We start from the raw sequence: 16,508 nt of genomic DNA, 5'->3' as shown, positions 1-16,508 counted from the left end.
CAAACTCTACATTATCTTAATAGATTTTTCTTGAGACCAATTTCCAAAAGCAGTTATGGAAGGGAGAAGCTACCCATTCAGGTGATTCTGTCAAGTGTAATGCTCTGCACTGTCTCGTAGCTTCAAGATTTCAACGACTTGATTGTTTGTTTTTAGACTGACATTGTAGGATAGAAGTGAGAGGCTGGATCTGGCCAGTTTAAATGCCAGAGGGTCAAAATGAGAGACTCATAAAAGAAAGCATTAAAAATTCTTACCTTTCTGTTGCTTTTGCGTTTTCTTTTTAGTAAGTTCTACAATAATATTGAAATTAATAATAATAATAATAGTATTATTATCTTAAATAAATGAATGAAAGTAATATTTTTCTCTGGACATGTTATTTACCATCAGACTGCTTAACCCCTATATAGATACGATGCCCCTTACCAAAGATGGCACCTATTTCTAGGTTGAGAGTATGTCTTAGTAAAAGACTGCTAAACACAGGCCTTGCCTTGTAGCATGTTTGAGAGCCAAAACTTCTGTTGCAGACACTGGCATGTCCCCTGCCTGCAAACTACAGCTGAAGTACCCATGCTGCCTAATAATAAACAGATCTCTAACAGATCAACATCAACCTTCTTCTGCCACCACCCACATTTCATCCCTTAACACTCATCACTTCCTCAATCACCTGAGAACAGAATAGGTACATACTACACTCCCTGGTTTTCTCAGTTACCTTGCCCACCCACCCTCCTACTGTTCCCACCAATCACCTCCTTCTGGCGCCTTCTCTCCCTGTTATGTCACACGTTCGGGTGCCTTCTACTACTCAATTCTACTACTCTTCTCTGTTCTAGTCTACTATGACTGCTACTCAATTCCAGACGTCTAGACTTCTCCCTCTATATCTATGTATTAGGCTAGCCTACTTCGTCGTCTGGGGGCGTCCACACAACACCTCCCTTCTCTGTGCTGCTCTCTGTCATCCACTCCTCACTTTCTTGCTATCACCCTCAACATCCTTACATATGTGATGCAACCCTTGCCCCCAAACCTCTCTTATATTTCTCTTTTGCTAGTCACTTCATCCTGCCCACACTCCCAGCCCAAGTTTCCATGTCACCTCCCCTATCTTTGCCATCCCCAATGTCCCTTGAGGGCATGTCCTGAAACATCCCCACCATCATCTCTCTCACTACCACTCTCTTCATTTCACTCTCCTTTATTTTCCAACTGGGGTGGCCAAGAATCAACTCTGCAGCAAGACACCTATATCTTCTATACCTTAAATCTTTAAACTGGCACAAAGCCACAGCCCCTTAATTCTACTTCCCCAACTCCCAGTTGCAAGGTACTTGGTGACCCTGCTACTACTGGAACCACATACAAAGTACCCAATACACTCTATAAAGTGGATGGCACTAGGAAGGCCATCCAACTGCAGAAACCATGCCAAAACAGACAATGGAACCAGGTGTAGCTCCTGGCTTTGCCAGCTCCAGTCAAACTGTCCAACCCATACCAGCATGGAAAATAGATGTTAAATGATGAGGATGACTGCTGCTCAATGCTCTGGACACTGTAACGGCTGTAGGACATGACATGGACAGCTGCAACAGAGACTAAGAAGCCATGGGCAGCAGGAAGGGACACAGAAGGCGTTCTCACTGCACCCAAATGATGGAATTCATCCCTACGTCTTTGAACAGGGTCTTAGGCTCAATTCAGGCCATTATGTCAATCTGCTGGAGATTGTGGTCAAGCCCCTGATTGGAGAGGGTTGCTGCTGGAAGGCCATATGTGTGGCTCTTTGCATTACCATTAGAAAGAGTCAGAAGTGGTTGTTGGAGAATTTCTAAGGCTTCACACGCCCCTGCTTCTGCACCCCCCCTCCCAATTACTCTGATTGCAATCCCATGGATTACTATGTGTGGGGCACGGTTGAGAAAAACACCAATCGCTCTGCCTGCTGGTAGCCAAGATCAAGGAAGTGTTTGAATATCTTCCCAGGCACAGAGTGAGAAATGTATGCACCAGATTTCTGAGCCATCTTAACCCTTTCGTTACTATATTTCTGACCAAATTACACCCCTTATGTGTTTCAATTAATTTCTAACGTAATCATAAATTTAGTCTGGTTTCATTAAACAACTATAACTTTTTTATTTATCGATATATTAATCTGATTTTTGGAAGATAATTTAATGAAATATTCTCAACCAATTCTATACTATAATTTTTGTCACAAAGTGACTCTATTTGCAGGTAGATACAGGTAAATTCCACAAAATATAAAATTATTAAAATTTTGTTCAAACATCGCTATAGAAAATATTAGCTAATATTCAATTGGGTATACAACAAAATTTTACGATAGAATTTGTTATTCTGGGTAACTTTCTGATACCCATAATAATATTTATGGCAAAATAGTCTTAATTTCATTTAAGGTTGTGGGAAATAACAAACTATCCTTTCTTTCGTTTTGTTTACGTTTAGCGTAACGGTTCGTTTTCGCTGTAATGATTTCAAATAGGCTCATTCGAAAAAGTAAATAGAAATAGCCTAAGGCTTTACCCTTCTGGGAAAGTCTGTGGCTTGGTCCAGTTTCTGCAGAAAAATCACCGAAAGAAACAGTTTTTAAATTTTCACTCCATTCAGGTGCCAATTCGTTTTCTTTATCGCTATCGGAGATCTCAGATTCACTGTTTTCACTTTCGGAAAATGAAACATCAAATTCATTATCAAATACCATGTGCTTTTTTTTTTCAGTCATAGAGTTAGATTTATGAAGGTCTTCAGTAGAAAATCCTTCGAATTCTGACTCGCTGCTTGATATAATGAAATTCGTATCCATTTTTTGTCAGAATTACAAATTTTGAAAACACAATAGGAACAAATTTCGGAAAAAAATCTCCCAAAATTCACGGAATTAAAATTACACTTCGATTATTGTACAAAACTGTAGTTGAACTGTTTACGAAGTATAATACGTGTTTTCACGAATGTACTGAAGAGATTTGCTCTGATATTCTCATTTAAATATGAATAGGTAAATTTGGGCGGTTTGGTTTCATAAACCAAAATTTTTTTCGGGCGGCTTTGGGCGGTTTGGTAACGAAAGGGTTAAGGCCATGGTGGAAGTTGAGGGCAGCTTCTGAGTAAACTGTTATCTCTCAGCCATAACCTAGTTAATGTTTTTTTGATTTTTTAAAATACTTTTATCTGTGGATGGGATTTTATGTTTTCTTTTATTTTTATGTAAACTGTCAAATTTGGCCTGGCCACCTTGTATGTATGTGTGTGTGTATATATATATATATATATATATGTATATATCAATAATAACAAAGGGTAAAATTAATTAATTAAGAGGTAATCAATAATTTCACCAAGTAGAATTCAGCATGAAAAAAGGACCATTTCACGGTAAACTTAAATAATACTTAATAATTAGGCTTCAGCAAAGATTTGCTTTACCACAATCCGAAGTTTAGAAATAGCAGCCAAAACCTTAGCTAACCAAAATATTTGAAAACAATCCACATAGGCAGAGGAAAGTAATGAAAATCAATCAATATCTGGTCATGGATTGTTTTCAAGTATTTTGGTTTCTCCGGGAGTCCCTTTTTAAAGTAGAAGAAATAGCTAAGGTTTTGGCTGCTATTTCTAAACTTCGGTATGTGGTAAAGCAAATCTTTGCTGAACCCTAATTATTAAATATATATAAAATTTAAAAAATACACATTGTGTATAGGACATCAACAACGAGTGAAAAATATGTAAACACAAGAGAGAAGAGTAGAGGACAAAGTAGCAAAAGAAGACAACTCACTCATCAGTTGTCAGACTGTTTATTACTTGTCTGATAACTGATGTGGGAGTTATCTTCTTTTGCTACTTTGTCCTGTACTTTTCTCTCGTGCGTTTACATATTTTTCATTCATTGGTGTATTTTTTATCTTATTTATTTATAATCAAATGCCATACAGCCTTGACCACAGTAAATTCTTACATCTATCTATATACATATATAGGTTAGTTGAGTTAGAAGTTAAAAATAACTAAGGGATAGAAGTATCCATTACACTATTGGTATGTTACCTATGTTTAACCATGGGCATACATATACGAACATATGTTCATAAGTTATAGGTAAAGACAAGGATAAACATGAGTTTATCAAGAAACAAAAAATGAAGAAGTACTGATGAACAACAGTTGACTTACATCAATTATTATTTATTAGTTCAATGCAAATAGACTGCATCCCATCTAACAGCTGTTTCTGCTTCCAGTGTTATATGGTATTGCCATTGATATTCAAAATATGTAAAAATATTAATCATATGATGCTCCTTGTTTCAGATTGGTTCTATTATCAAATATGATTAATATTTTTACATATTTTGAATATCAATGGCAAAACCATATAACACTGGAAGCAGAAACAGCTGTTAGATGGGATGCAGTCTATTTGCATTGAATTAAATAATTGATGTAAGTCAATTGCTGTTAATCAGTACTTCTCCATTTTCTGTTTTCTTTGTGTATGTGTGTGTGTGTGTGTGTATGTATATATATATATATATATATATATATATGTATGTATGTATATATACACACACACACACACAATGCACAACTTTCTTTCAGTTTCTGTCAATCAAATTTGCATGGAGTATTGGTTAGCCAGGGGCTAAAGGTTCCACACAATGGGATTGAACCTGAAACCACGTGGTTGCAAAGTGAGCTTCTTAACTGTGTAACCATGCCTGCACCTATTCACAGAAACTCCCAATAATATATTTAAATGGTTAAAGCCACCTACCACCCGCCGCATTCTCTTCAGATTTCTTTTGTTTTGGTGCTTTCACATTTCCTACAAAGAAAAATACAAAGACGTTTGTGGTTGATGATGACGATGATGATGATGATGGTCACAGATGAGATAACAAAAAAACTCAACTGTATAAGAGATGCATAAACCTAGGTTAGGAGGAGTCAGCAAGTGAGACTCTTATGTGGTCATGCAACCTGCTAGAAATAGCAGTGATCTGTCAGGGCACATGAAACTGTATTATATAAGACCACGGATTAAGATAATCCAGCATTCAGATAACTCTACCAAATGTTATGCCTATTTATTGATTTTGTTTTGGAATTAATCATGCATTATTATCTTGTAGCTACAAAATTTCAATGATGTGATTTGCATATTTTTAGAATGACATTGTGGGATTGATGTGAGAAGCCAGATCTGGCCAGTTTAAACACCAAACAAGCAAAATATTTGGGCCTGGCATGACCAGTTTAAATGCTAAAGGCCTAATGTAGTTCTACTAAAGCCTTAAAAGAAAACCGGGACAGTCTATTTTTAAGGGTTAGCAATTGTTGCTGTTTAGCCCCCAAGTTAGCTCTGATTGATCACCCAGGCTTGATCTGAGGTCAAACAACCACTACTACTACATGCTAACTTTGAAAATGGACAATAAAATGTTAATAACAACAATTATGTTCATTATTTACATTTGACGGATATTTGTCCTCATCTTGTTTGTTGTTAACACGTTTCAGCTGATATACCCTCCAGCCTTCATCAGGAGCCTTGGGGAAATTTTGAACCTGGGTTCTCATTCCTAAGGTATTTTTAGATATTATTATTATTATTATTATTCAGGTCACTGCCTGGAATTGAACTTGGAATCTTGGGGTTAGAAGCCCGCGCTCTTAAGTACTATGCCATAAGCCTGTGGGCATATAGAACTGAACAATTATGTTAGTAACAAGAAAACCGAATCCCACACACACCTTCCACATGATTTTGCGTGTTGCCGTCTTCTGCCTTAAGTCCATTCGGTTTCTTCTTTTGCTGCTTCTTCTTCTTCTCTGCATCTAAAACAAAAAGCCTTTCATTAAAAAATGTTACCAAGTTTTGTGAAATAATACAGCAGAGAAAATAAAAATCCTATTGATAGTGTAACAGAAAACCAACTGAGAGGTGAGCAGTTTCTATAATGATCCTGGCTAGACACAGCTCTGACCAGTTTGCATAGCTACTAGTAGACAGCACACATTGCAAGCAACAAAAGCATTCCAGGTATGACCATCCTTTTCTTATTTCTTCACTGCCCACAAGGGGCTAAACACAGAGAGGACAAACAAGGACAGACAAACGAATTAAGTCGATTGTATTGACCCCAGTGCGTAACTGGTACTTATTTAATCGACCCCGAAAGGATGAAAGGCAAAGTCGACCTCGGCGGAATTTGAACTCAGAACGTAGCGGCAGACGAAATACCGCATGCTAACGTTTCTGCCAGCTTACCGCCTTATAATCCTTTTCTAATCTGTGATGTAGTCATGAAACAAACCTTACACTAAGAACATAATAATTGATATCTTTTACAAGTGAATGAATTGGCACTCTGCCGGTTATGATGACAACTGTTCCAGTTGATCCGATCAACAGAACAGCCTGCATGTGAAATTAATTTGCAAGTGGCTGAGTACTCCACAGACACATGTACCCCCTAATGTAGTTCTCAGTGAGATTCAGTGTAACGCAGAATGTGACATGGCTGACCCTTTGGATTATAGGCACAACTCATTTTGGGGCAATGTAAAATAAAATGTTTTGCTCAAGGATTCAGTGCCCCACCAAGAATCGAACTCATGATCTTAGGGCCCTAACCACTAAGCCACGAACCATCACAATCTTTTACAAGCACACTGCACATCTAACATTTCCAGAAGTCATGTCTGTACAGGCTTGGTCAACGTTTTGTTGTATGAAAGACTAGCAGTTGTCTATAAATGCAAGAATGCCATCTTCATGCCAGAAGTTGTTGTCCAAAGGAAAGGCTTTGCTTAAAGGCTTCTACTGCACATATTACCATTAGAATGGAAAGAGCCACAAAGGTACTTCAACACATCTTGTCCAATCCCCTGACAGTTCTGCCAACTCACTATCCTGGATTGGCTCCCTTCTACAACCCAGAAAAGAGCGAAAGACAAAGTTGATCCAAGAGGTCCATTTTTTTAAAATGTAATATTCTCACATCTTTCAACATAAAAATCAGTTAAAATCTTGACCCTTAACCAACAACAGAATGTGTGGAGATGTATCTGTTGTACAGAGAATTTCAATGTGATATCATTGCAAAGAAGTAATTGGATGTTATTACATGGATGTCTCTAGTATGGATGGGCTCAAAAGATGAACAAGAGATTGAGTTTTTAGAGATACTGGGAATATTTGGTGAAAGAGATACCTGGGAAGCATAGGTGCAAACCACTGAGAAAGCAAACACTTTCAGCTTCTATGCAAGTATCAATAAAAAAGGTAGAAGTCAGTCAAGGATATACAACAGCAACAACATTTTAGGGCTCGTTTCCCTTCTAAAGGAACAGCTTAGCCTTGCAGGCCTCATGACAATCTTCATAGTTATTGTACTCATCAAGGTTTTTTTCTCTTTTTTCTGAGGCAGCATTTCAAAGCCACGGGCTGCCCTTCCAATCATTTCTCACAGCAGAGATATGCATTACACTGTCATCACTAAGCCCATCATCAGCACAAACCATTATCTCTTCTTAGGTAAGAGAAATTAGCAACAAATTCCTGCAAACCCCATAGATAACGCTCCAAGATAAAGGGCCAGTGTTAATGTTGTGCTCATTTGTTTGATTAGTTATTTTATTTTTGTAAAAACAACAACATTATTGATAACACTAAAGGGACCAACTTTAATCTGAAACATATTTGTTCATGTATAAATAACACCCCATATTTAGTGTTACAAAATTTTTCCTCACATAGTTAAAAGCTTTGTCCCGTATATAAATTGCACCCCATTTTTAACAGTTAAAATCAAGTACAAAACAGTTCTACTCATATTTGAGTAAACACAGTATTTTTATTGCTCATTCTTTGCCAGTTATATTTCTTTTTTTGTTCTACTTCTTTTACCTCTCTTTCTCTCACACACAACAAATTCCATTTACCAGTAATAAAACAGTCCCTCTTTTTTTTATATAGAAAACTGGTAAATCAAAATCTACAAATGGTATATTTACCTGATGCTGGTACAGCATTGACGTTCTTATCTTTCCCTTGAGACGGTGCTTCAGTTACCTTACTCTCTTTAGGACCTTTTTGTTCTTTCTTTTGGGGTTTTTTGTTAACAGCTGAAGAATTCAAATTTACTTCAGCTTTTTCGCATCCTTCAGTAGTTTTAGTCTTTTTATCTTTAGCCATTTTCAGAAGTAACTAAAATAGAACTTAAAAAGAAAAGAAAAAATAATTCTAAGTGAAATTACAGATTTCTACGATTTAAGGCTTATTTCATAAATCACTTAGTCAGGCATCATGCTTGACTTTTCTCAGGTCTCTGAGTCTGGTAAGATAACAGAAAGTAATTGTTAAATGGGAAGCATGGCCTTAATGCTTACAACTAAAGACACTCATACATCAGGTGATGGTGGAGAGGGTAAGTCTACCCAACCAAGAACAAAAAACCTCTGTAACAAGTTTCTCCATAGTTTCTGACTAGCAAATTTCACTTACAAGGTTTTGATCAACTTGAGGCTGTGTAATAAGACATGTCCCAAGATGAATAGGCAGTGGGCTGATTGTGGAACCAGATAGTTGCAAAGTAACAAACCACACAGCCATGCCGTTTTGATGATAAAAACCTAAACAGCAGTTAAGGCATCAACCAATTGGCATGGCTGACTGGACATATAACCCGTTTTGTAGATAGCAGTTTGGTATTGGAAGCAAATACATGTGTGCATGCACAGAAATATACACTGTTGTAGGATATTTTGCCATAGGAAAATTCACCATTAAAAAAAAAAATTTTTTAATTGCAAAACCAAAAAAAGAGATTAGCGGGTTTCTTAAAATGGCAACTTCATCAACTAACCTACCAATTGGAGAGAGAGATTACACATCACTAGATGCACACATATAATAAAAGGGGGAGAAAGGGAGGCAGGGAAACATTAAAGAGTCTGATGCCAAACAAGCATCAAATCAACCAGCACTAAAACGGCTGAGCCAAAACGTTTCCTACCATATTTTGTTCTTCCATATAATGATAAATGTGACATAATAGTCACTGCTAAAAGCCGTTGGTTAAGCCTAAATATGTTATCTTGTTATCACATAAATGTGAAATAATGTAGACATTCCTGAGACCCAATGGTCCAATATGAGGTTCAACTAAAAGTAATGCAAAAATGTTGAGACAGAATCTTAACTGACACAAATCATTCAAATGGCAAATTTGTTGGCAGAGTAACTCATCTTCTACAGTAACTCTTCTTTCTGTTGTTCTTCATTGCAAGCAAAGAATAGGTTCCAAATAGCAGCAGCAAGCAGTCATTGAGTTCTTCATGAAGGAGGGATGCAGACTGCCTGACATCCACAAAAGGCAACAGGCCGTTTACAGAGATGACACCATTGACAAGACCAATGTGCAGAAATGGATGAAGTTTAAAGAAGGGGAAGCCAGCACTGGAGGCGAGCGACACAGCTGGGAGACCATCAGCTGCAACCACTGACACAAATTGTAAGTGGACAAATTGATTTGCACAGAGAGACATGTCACAATCCATGAGCTTTCTGCACAACCGGACTGTGGTCATAATGCATAACAGAAGATGGTGAAAGATTTTGGGTATCGGAAAGTCTATGCAAAGTGGGGCTACCTTGGCATTTGAAGGAAAGAAGGCAAGAAGTCTGCTCTGATCTGCATTTGCAGTCAATGGGGTCAGGTTTTTTTACAATCTGAGGACAGGGAATGAAATGCGATTGTATTTATTTTGTGGAAACAAAGGTTGAGTCTACGGAATAGTGTCATATTTCTCCTCCAAGACATAAGAAGTTCAAAAGCCAGCAATTAGCACAGAAAATCATAGCAATATGTTCTTGGAGGATCTAGAATGTAACTTCAATGTGAACAGCAAAAGAAGCACTGAAATATCCAAGAGGCTTAGGGAAACTATTAGGAAGAAAAGACCAAACAAGAATCTCACATTTTTGGCAATAAATCAGGCAATCATTAAATTGGATTGATCAATGGTCTTCGCCACCCTCTACCATACAGCCTGGATCTGGTGCTCTCTGACTTCTACTTGTTTGGTTTTGGGGGACAACAACTCAAAGACACAAATGAGATGAAAGTGGCTGCAAAGAAGGGGGCACAACAGTGCACCTGAATGTCTTCAAGTAGCGTCCATTGCAACAAACATATTCAGGTCTCCAGTCTGAGGATAGCCTCCCACCACACTCAGACCTGAAAGGGTCACAACTAGTGCCCTCTCTTAACAAACCTTTTAACTCCACTCACCACTGTCCACTCAAGAAACACAAAATACAAGCTAGCCAACTACCAGTCAGGCGACCAAGGCTATGCAATTTCTTGCATGAAGTATGACATGGATCCATCCTTTCACCAACAAAACATACAGACAACCATACACAGAGAGGATAATAACATTCACATCCTTCCACCTCTATCCAGACACTACAGCACAAATGACTAACCTTATTTGAACCTTTGTATCACATGTGATACACAGGACATATTTATTTCCTTGGTGTCTATGCATTGTATATGATGCACATTATCATTTTTTTTTTCAACCTTAGAGTTGCCAGTACCACCTGACTGGCCCTCGTGCCGGTGGCGCATAAAAGCACCCACCACACTCTCGGAGTGGTTGGCGTTAGGAAGGGAATCCAGCTGTAGAAACACTGCCAGATCAGATTGGAGCCTGGTGCAGCCATCTGGTTCGCTAGTCCTCAGTCGTATCGTCCAACCCATGCCAGCATGGAAAGCGGACGTTAAACGATGATGATGAGAGTAATTTAGGCCTAATGAAAGGAAGGCTTTATATCACTGAGAACAAATGAAACAAAGGTTAACTAATCTCTCTCGTAGTGAGATTTTAAAAAATAGTAATTTTCTAATTTATAGATCAGTGACTAGTTGTCACTTTGAAAACTATATATTTCGAATGGGAATTTGGCAGTACCACCTCTAGCCGAACAATTATTCTGTGCTGATGAAGGGAAATAACCTGGAAATTGCGATACACAGATATTGTTTTGAGCTGAGTGGGGGTGCTAGATTCCCTTGTTTGAAAATATAAGGACAAGATCGTGTCATATAACCAGCTGGAGATGATATCTCCTGGGGCTAAATTACAGCAACATTCGTCCTAAATGAGGACTGCCATGTATGTTGGCAAAAATCTTTACTTCAAGAGTTAACTAAAAGTCTGAAATCAAGCATGGACATTAAGGGCAAACTTATGAAAATACTTTGATCACTAAGAAACTTGGACCGAAAACAACAGGTTTAAAGCAGCTGCATACACCAGATCTTCACCAGCAGCACAAGAGGACATCATATCTAACCATCACACTTGATATACAAAAGACAACAAGAGTAGAAGTTACAGCATCCCCACATTTACGACACTGAAATCAAAACAAACTAACAACGAGTGATCTCAAGAACCACTTTTGATCAAGAGGAACACTTAACGATGGTGTACAGTGGTTAAGGAGCACGCTTTGTAACCACGTGGCTTCAAGTTCAGTCCCACTACACAGCACGTTGGGCGTCTTCTACTCTAGCAACGTACCATCCAACGACTTCTAAGTGAATATGGTAGAGGGGAAACTATGTGGAAGCCCATATACGTCCCCGTGACCTTATGATTCAGCAAAAGAGGTCAATGGAACAAGTACCAGGCAACAAAATAAATCCTAGGGTCGAGAAAAAATTTTAAACGTGGTGCCCTAGCATGGCCATACTCCTATGACTGAAACAAGTAAAAGGTAGATTCCTCATGAACTATATCAATTCTACCTGGGGCTTCAATCTCTCAACAACAAAACCACAATAAATAAAATGGCGCCAGGAGAGTTTCGTACCTCACCTCATGGGTTTTGTGTTTGTTTGTTTTTACCTCTAAGAAACATTTAATTTGCTGCACAATTTATACAAACGAAGAACAAAGCAAAAAAAAAGGGGGGGGGGTAAACAACATCAACGCAGCAGCGAGTGCCTTAACTGGTCGCATACCACAAGGTTCAACGGAAGCAAGCCAACACGCTCGCGGCATTAATACGGGCGATGGCGGGCTAAGACGTTGGAACAGCGAAGCACCCTTGTGGGCATCACCTGACACTTCGGCAAGGCGAGCTACCAACAATGGCAAGGACTTCACCGTTAGCGGTCCATCCCCGCCAAACGTCTCACATACCACGGGCTCAAAGAGATAGTTCACTGCCAGGTCCCGATACTTCAGGGTTTTGTTCCGTTCCGCTACGGCAGCTGTGACCCTCCCATTTACCGCGTATTCAAGATGTGGGAGTCACAGACCGTGGCGTCCCAGATGAGGTGCTAACCTCTTACCCAGGGGCAAAAGGTAAGACCACCTGGTCTCTTTCCTTCACTTCTCATGGGTTTCCTTTTGGAACAATTCTGCTTTCTCACACTCCCGCTTCATCCTGACACCTGTATACAAGAGCTACACACAGAAATTATATAAGCTATGAAGAACTCCCGTGGTTTCCAAATATGAAGCAGGACCCCAGGGAGGTATTGAACTAGGTGTTGATACAGATTGAAGTACAATTCGAAATATAAAAATATACAGCTTATGCAAAGCCTGAGACGTCTTGTTTTGGGAGCACTTTTTAAATATCGTTCTAATACAGTGTCAACATTTGTGATAGGAATCTCATTAAACAGTAGCACCAACTCCGGATGAAGTCTGCTACATGTGCTCAACAAAGAATGACAGGAGGGTAACATTCAGAAGAGTAGTTTCTACAGGAAATTGAAGCCAATTGTAAAATAAAAGTGACTCGAACTATTTTGAGGAAGATATGACTGCTATTTCTAACAGGTCGAGTGGCCACAGAAGTTAGGCAGCGTCAAACCATGTGGGCGGGAAGCAGAAAAGTGTAGAAAAGGCGGAATTGTTAGGTGACAAACGAAAAACGTAACAGATGTGGTGCAAAACTGTAGAAGCTCCAAAATATTAAAACTAAAAGACTTCTCAGACATGCGACGGGCACAGAATGATTCTACAGCAAGCTTCAACACCAGCCCCGTCCGTCACTACAAAAAAAGAAATCTTGAAACCCCTCCAAAAGACTGCTACAACATCCTAAAACACTACTTCCTACATTCAGCCTAAACAAGCATAAAGAATATAATGCACAGATATGGCTGTAATGCACAGATTTAGCTCAGTAGACCCTAATTCTGTAACAAGATCGTACACTAACACAAAGAGAGGAATAAGAAATAAGTCCACTTCACCCACTTGACACGGTGACACTCACTAGAATCTGTGAATGTAATGCAACGTGTCTAGACTATTATAGACATGTAATTCTGCTCATTATATCGAAATGTGGTCCTCGGCCATAAGAAAACACGATACAGATGAGGATCTGGAGTGATACTTCGTCGAGCAGGTTACCCGTGTACCATAACTCTATCCAGTTGACCTGAGACGGAAGAGCAAATCATATATTTCCTACATACGGTAGGTCTGTTTGATCAGTGACCACTGGAAACAGGCAAACGAAGACTGTAACGATCCCTCGTGTTAAGACCAGAAATTCAAAAGAAATACCGAACCAAACATGAACTTCAATAAATTTTCTCAATGGAAAAGAAAAAAATAAACCCAAACTCATTCACACAGACACGCACATAATATGTAACAATATTGTTTCTCCCAATATAGTCGCGACTTGAACATATTCTTTGTGAAAAACATGATTACGTGTTTAGTGGCCAATGCACGAATGCTGTACACTTGATCTTTATATTCGATCAAACAATATCATCTTTGCTCAATATATATTTTATACAATTACATATCTTTGCTCAATATATATATTTTATATACAATTACATATCTTTGCTCAATATATATTTTATACAATTACATATCTTTGCTCAATATATATATTTTATATACAATTACATATCTTTGCTCAATATATATTTTATACAATTACATATCTTTGCTCAATATATATATATTTTATATACAATTACATATTTTATACTTTAAAAAAATTAAATATAGATATTTAAAGCATTAGTTTTTGTTACACGAGAAAATTTAACGACGTTCTTGTTCCTATTGTATTCTGGTTTAAGAGTTTTATGAAGGCTCACGAATGCTAGTAGTTTCTTAGGTTTAAATAACGAATTCCAACCAACGGACCCCTACTTCGTCCCCAATTTGTTGGATCTGATACTTTACTCGTTGCAATCCTAAAATTATGCACTAAGTATTATTATATGAGTCAATCTAATCTCTCAGTCTATAAAGACCGCCCATCACTACTGTCCTGTGAAAATCCACTTATCTCAATTGTTCTCGTATTAAAATTTTTTAGGCTTATCGGCGCTCATATATTTTCGAAGCAGCACCTATATGAGAAATACTGATCTTGCTGGATTGCCTCTTAGTTGCCACGTTTATCCCTGATTGAGGAGTTTGTGTGACTCTGCCAGAACGCAGCGTGACTGGAGTCTTTATATTATTTCATTAAAGTCACATGAGGAAGGACAGGCCCATGACCTTTTTAATGGGGTCTCAGAGACAGCGGGAAGGATGGTGGAAGAGACAGATGAGATCAGACACTTTGAATATTTGCAACAATAGATGTTGCTAAAAACATCCAATGACCAGCTGCTACTGTTAAACTGGATAAGTTCAACGTTTCAACGTACTTCCCTTACTTTAAGACAATAGGATATCATCGAGGGGGAAATCTGGCTGTTATTTCTAGCAGATAGAGTGATCGCTTAGAAATCTACCTCACTGGATTCTCCAATTTTAAACTTAAACGGTCATTTAACAAGTGCTTAATTAAAAATCAGTCAATCCTATCTAATACCATATTCGGCAGAGTTTCGGTGAGAGAGAGAGCTGTCGAAATTCCACCTAACTCTCATCCTACTAACCCTTTCCACCTCTCCATGTAACTAAATATGTCAAGAGACTCTCTCTCATCATAACGCTGCCTCATGAAGAGAGATCAGTTTTTTTAAAAGCCTTTTGCATTAAGTTCTTATCTGAGAGGATATAAAGTTTAATAATTTTCGATTCAGAGCAAACCAACTACTGAAACAGTTTCAATATTTTCAATAAAAGTTAATTCCAACCTGAGAAACAAACTAAATATTCTTAATTAACCTAAATAATTAACCACAAATATTTTATCATTTGTGGTTTAAACCCCTTTTGTTCTGTTCTAGTTTCTGGTTATAAAACAGTTACACGTGACTACAGCCAGGAACCGTATCGATGTATTCGAATTATCAATAATTAAGATACAATATTGCAAATTTCTTAAATAATAATTTCGACCTAGATTTTGAAATACTTCACATTTCCATTTCAAATTAATATTCAAATGGAAACTCCTGCACACATCAGGATATATTTCTATGTAGATAGCATAGTTTCACATGAGCAATTTTATGAATTATGACTTTGGAACAAATATAGTTTTAAAAACTTAATTTTGGCTGGATTAAGATAAAAGAATTTGTTTAAAAATGAGAAAAAAACGTGCAAGAATCGACTTACTTTGTTGGAAGCGAGGAGCCAAGGAAGAGCTGCTACACGTTTGCAGTGAATCAGTATAAAGGGACACAACTTGTCAGCGGCTTGACAGCAAGGGAGATAAGCGTGCACAGTGACACCCGAGAGTTCGAAAAACTCAAATTAGATTTTCGAGCACTTGCCTTTTCAGGGAATCGAAATAGTGCAAAAACGAGCAGAAAAGAACGACCATTCGTTTTTGATAAGCTAATTACGTTATTAAAGCTAAATAAAATCGGCATTAGTACAGTTGTGTGCCTTGCCCATCTTCGACTTTGATTTCTCATAACTTACGGGAAAATGAATATTTTTTAAAAATACAGTTTCAGATAGTGTATATCGGATTTTAATGGAGAAACAAAAAGGGATCGGGTTATTCCTACATCCCATTAGAACGTATGAGCAAATAAAGACTAGGTGTGTGATTTTTCTGACCCCACCTCAATCTTTTTTTTTTTTTTTCTACATCAAATTCAGACATAATCGTAATCCACAACATGTTTGTTGAAAATTTCATAAAAAATATGCATTTTTCAGAAAGTCATAAAGAAACAAAGTGCATAAAAGGACACACATCTGTAGTTATGTCCCTATGTAATCCATATTATTTCGTTAATTACAAAATATGTAAGCGTTACGCCCTTTTCACGAGCTTATTTATAGAACGCGCCTAAAGACAAAATCCGTATTTTAAAAATAATGATCCTAGTTCAAGTGTTAGGTCATTAACAGCATTAATTAGACAGTAGAACTTAATAAATTATACAAATTTTAAGCATAATGGTTTCCAACAAATTTTAATATGGTTTCTCAGAGATATTGTTTGACAGAATGCTTTCTAAGTAGCAAAATTTTGGCAC

At 37.7% G+C, this 16,508-nt stretch overlaps 1 protein-coding gene across 9 annotated transcripts in view; it reads right to left on the bottom strand.

The window, feature by feature from the left end:
- Positions 1-15,775, bottom strand: part of LOC115213972 (eukaryotic translation initiation factor 5B) — a 34,660-nt gene extending 18,885 nt beyond the window's left edge. For 8 of the 9 annotated variants that reach the window (XM_036505057.1, XM_036505059.1, XM_036505058.1 and 5 more), the window contains exons 1-5: positions 15,634-15,775; positions 8,065-8,268; positions 5,800-5,883; positions 4,820-4,870; positions 258-293 (exon numbers count right to left, since the gene is read on the bottom strand). In XM_036505057.1, the coding sequence (XP_036360950.1) occupies positions 258-293; positions 4,820-4,870; positions 5,800-5,883; positions 8,065-8,245 (352 nt within the window). In that variant the 5' untranslated portion in view covers positions 8,246-8,268; positions 15,634-15,775. The remainder of the gene's footprint in view (positions 1-257; positions 294-4,819; positions 4,871-5,799; positions 5,884-8,064; positions 8,269-15,633) is intronic. The other variant, XM_036505064.1, reaches the window with a different exon arrangement.
- Between the last annotated feature and the right edge of the window lie 733 nt (positions 15,776-16,508).

Source organism: Octopus sinensis, linkage group LG7 (assembly GCF_006345805.1).
Source record: "Octopus sinensis linkage group LG7, ASM634580v1, whole genome shotgun sequence".
NCBI classification, from domain to species: Eukaryota; Metazoa; Mollusca; class Cephalopoda; order Octopoda; family Octopodidae; genus Octopus; species Octopus sinensis.
Note: the sequence above shows the minus strand (reverse complement) of the source record. Positions and strands in the feature narration are given on the sequence as shown.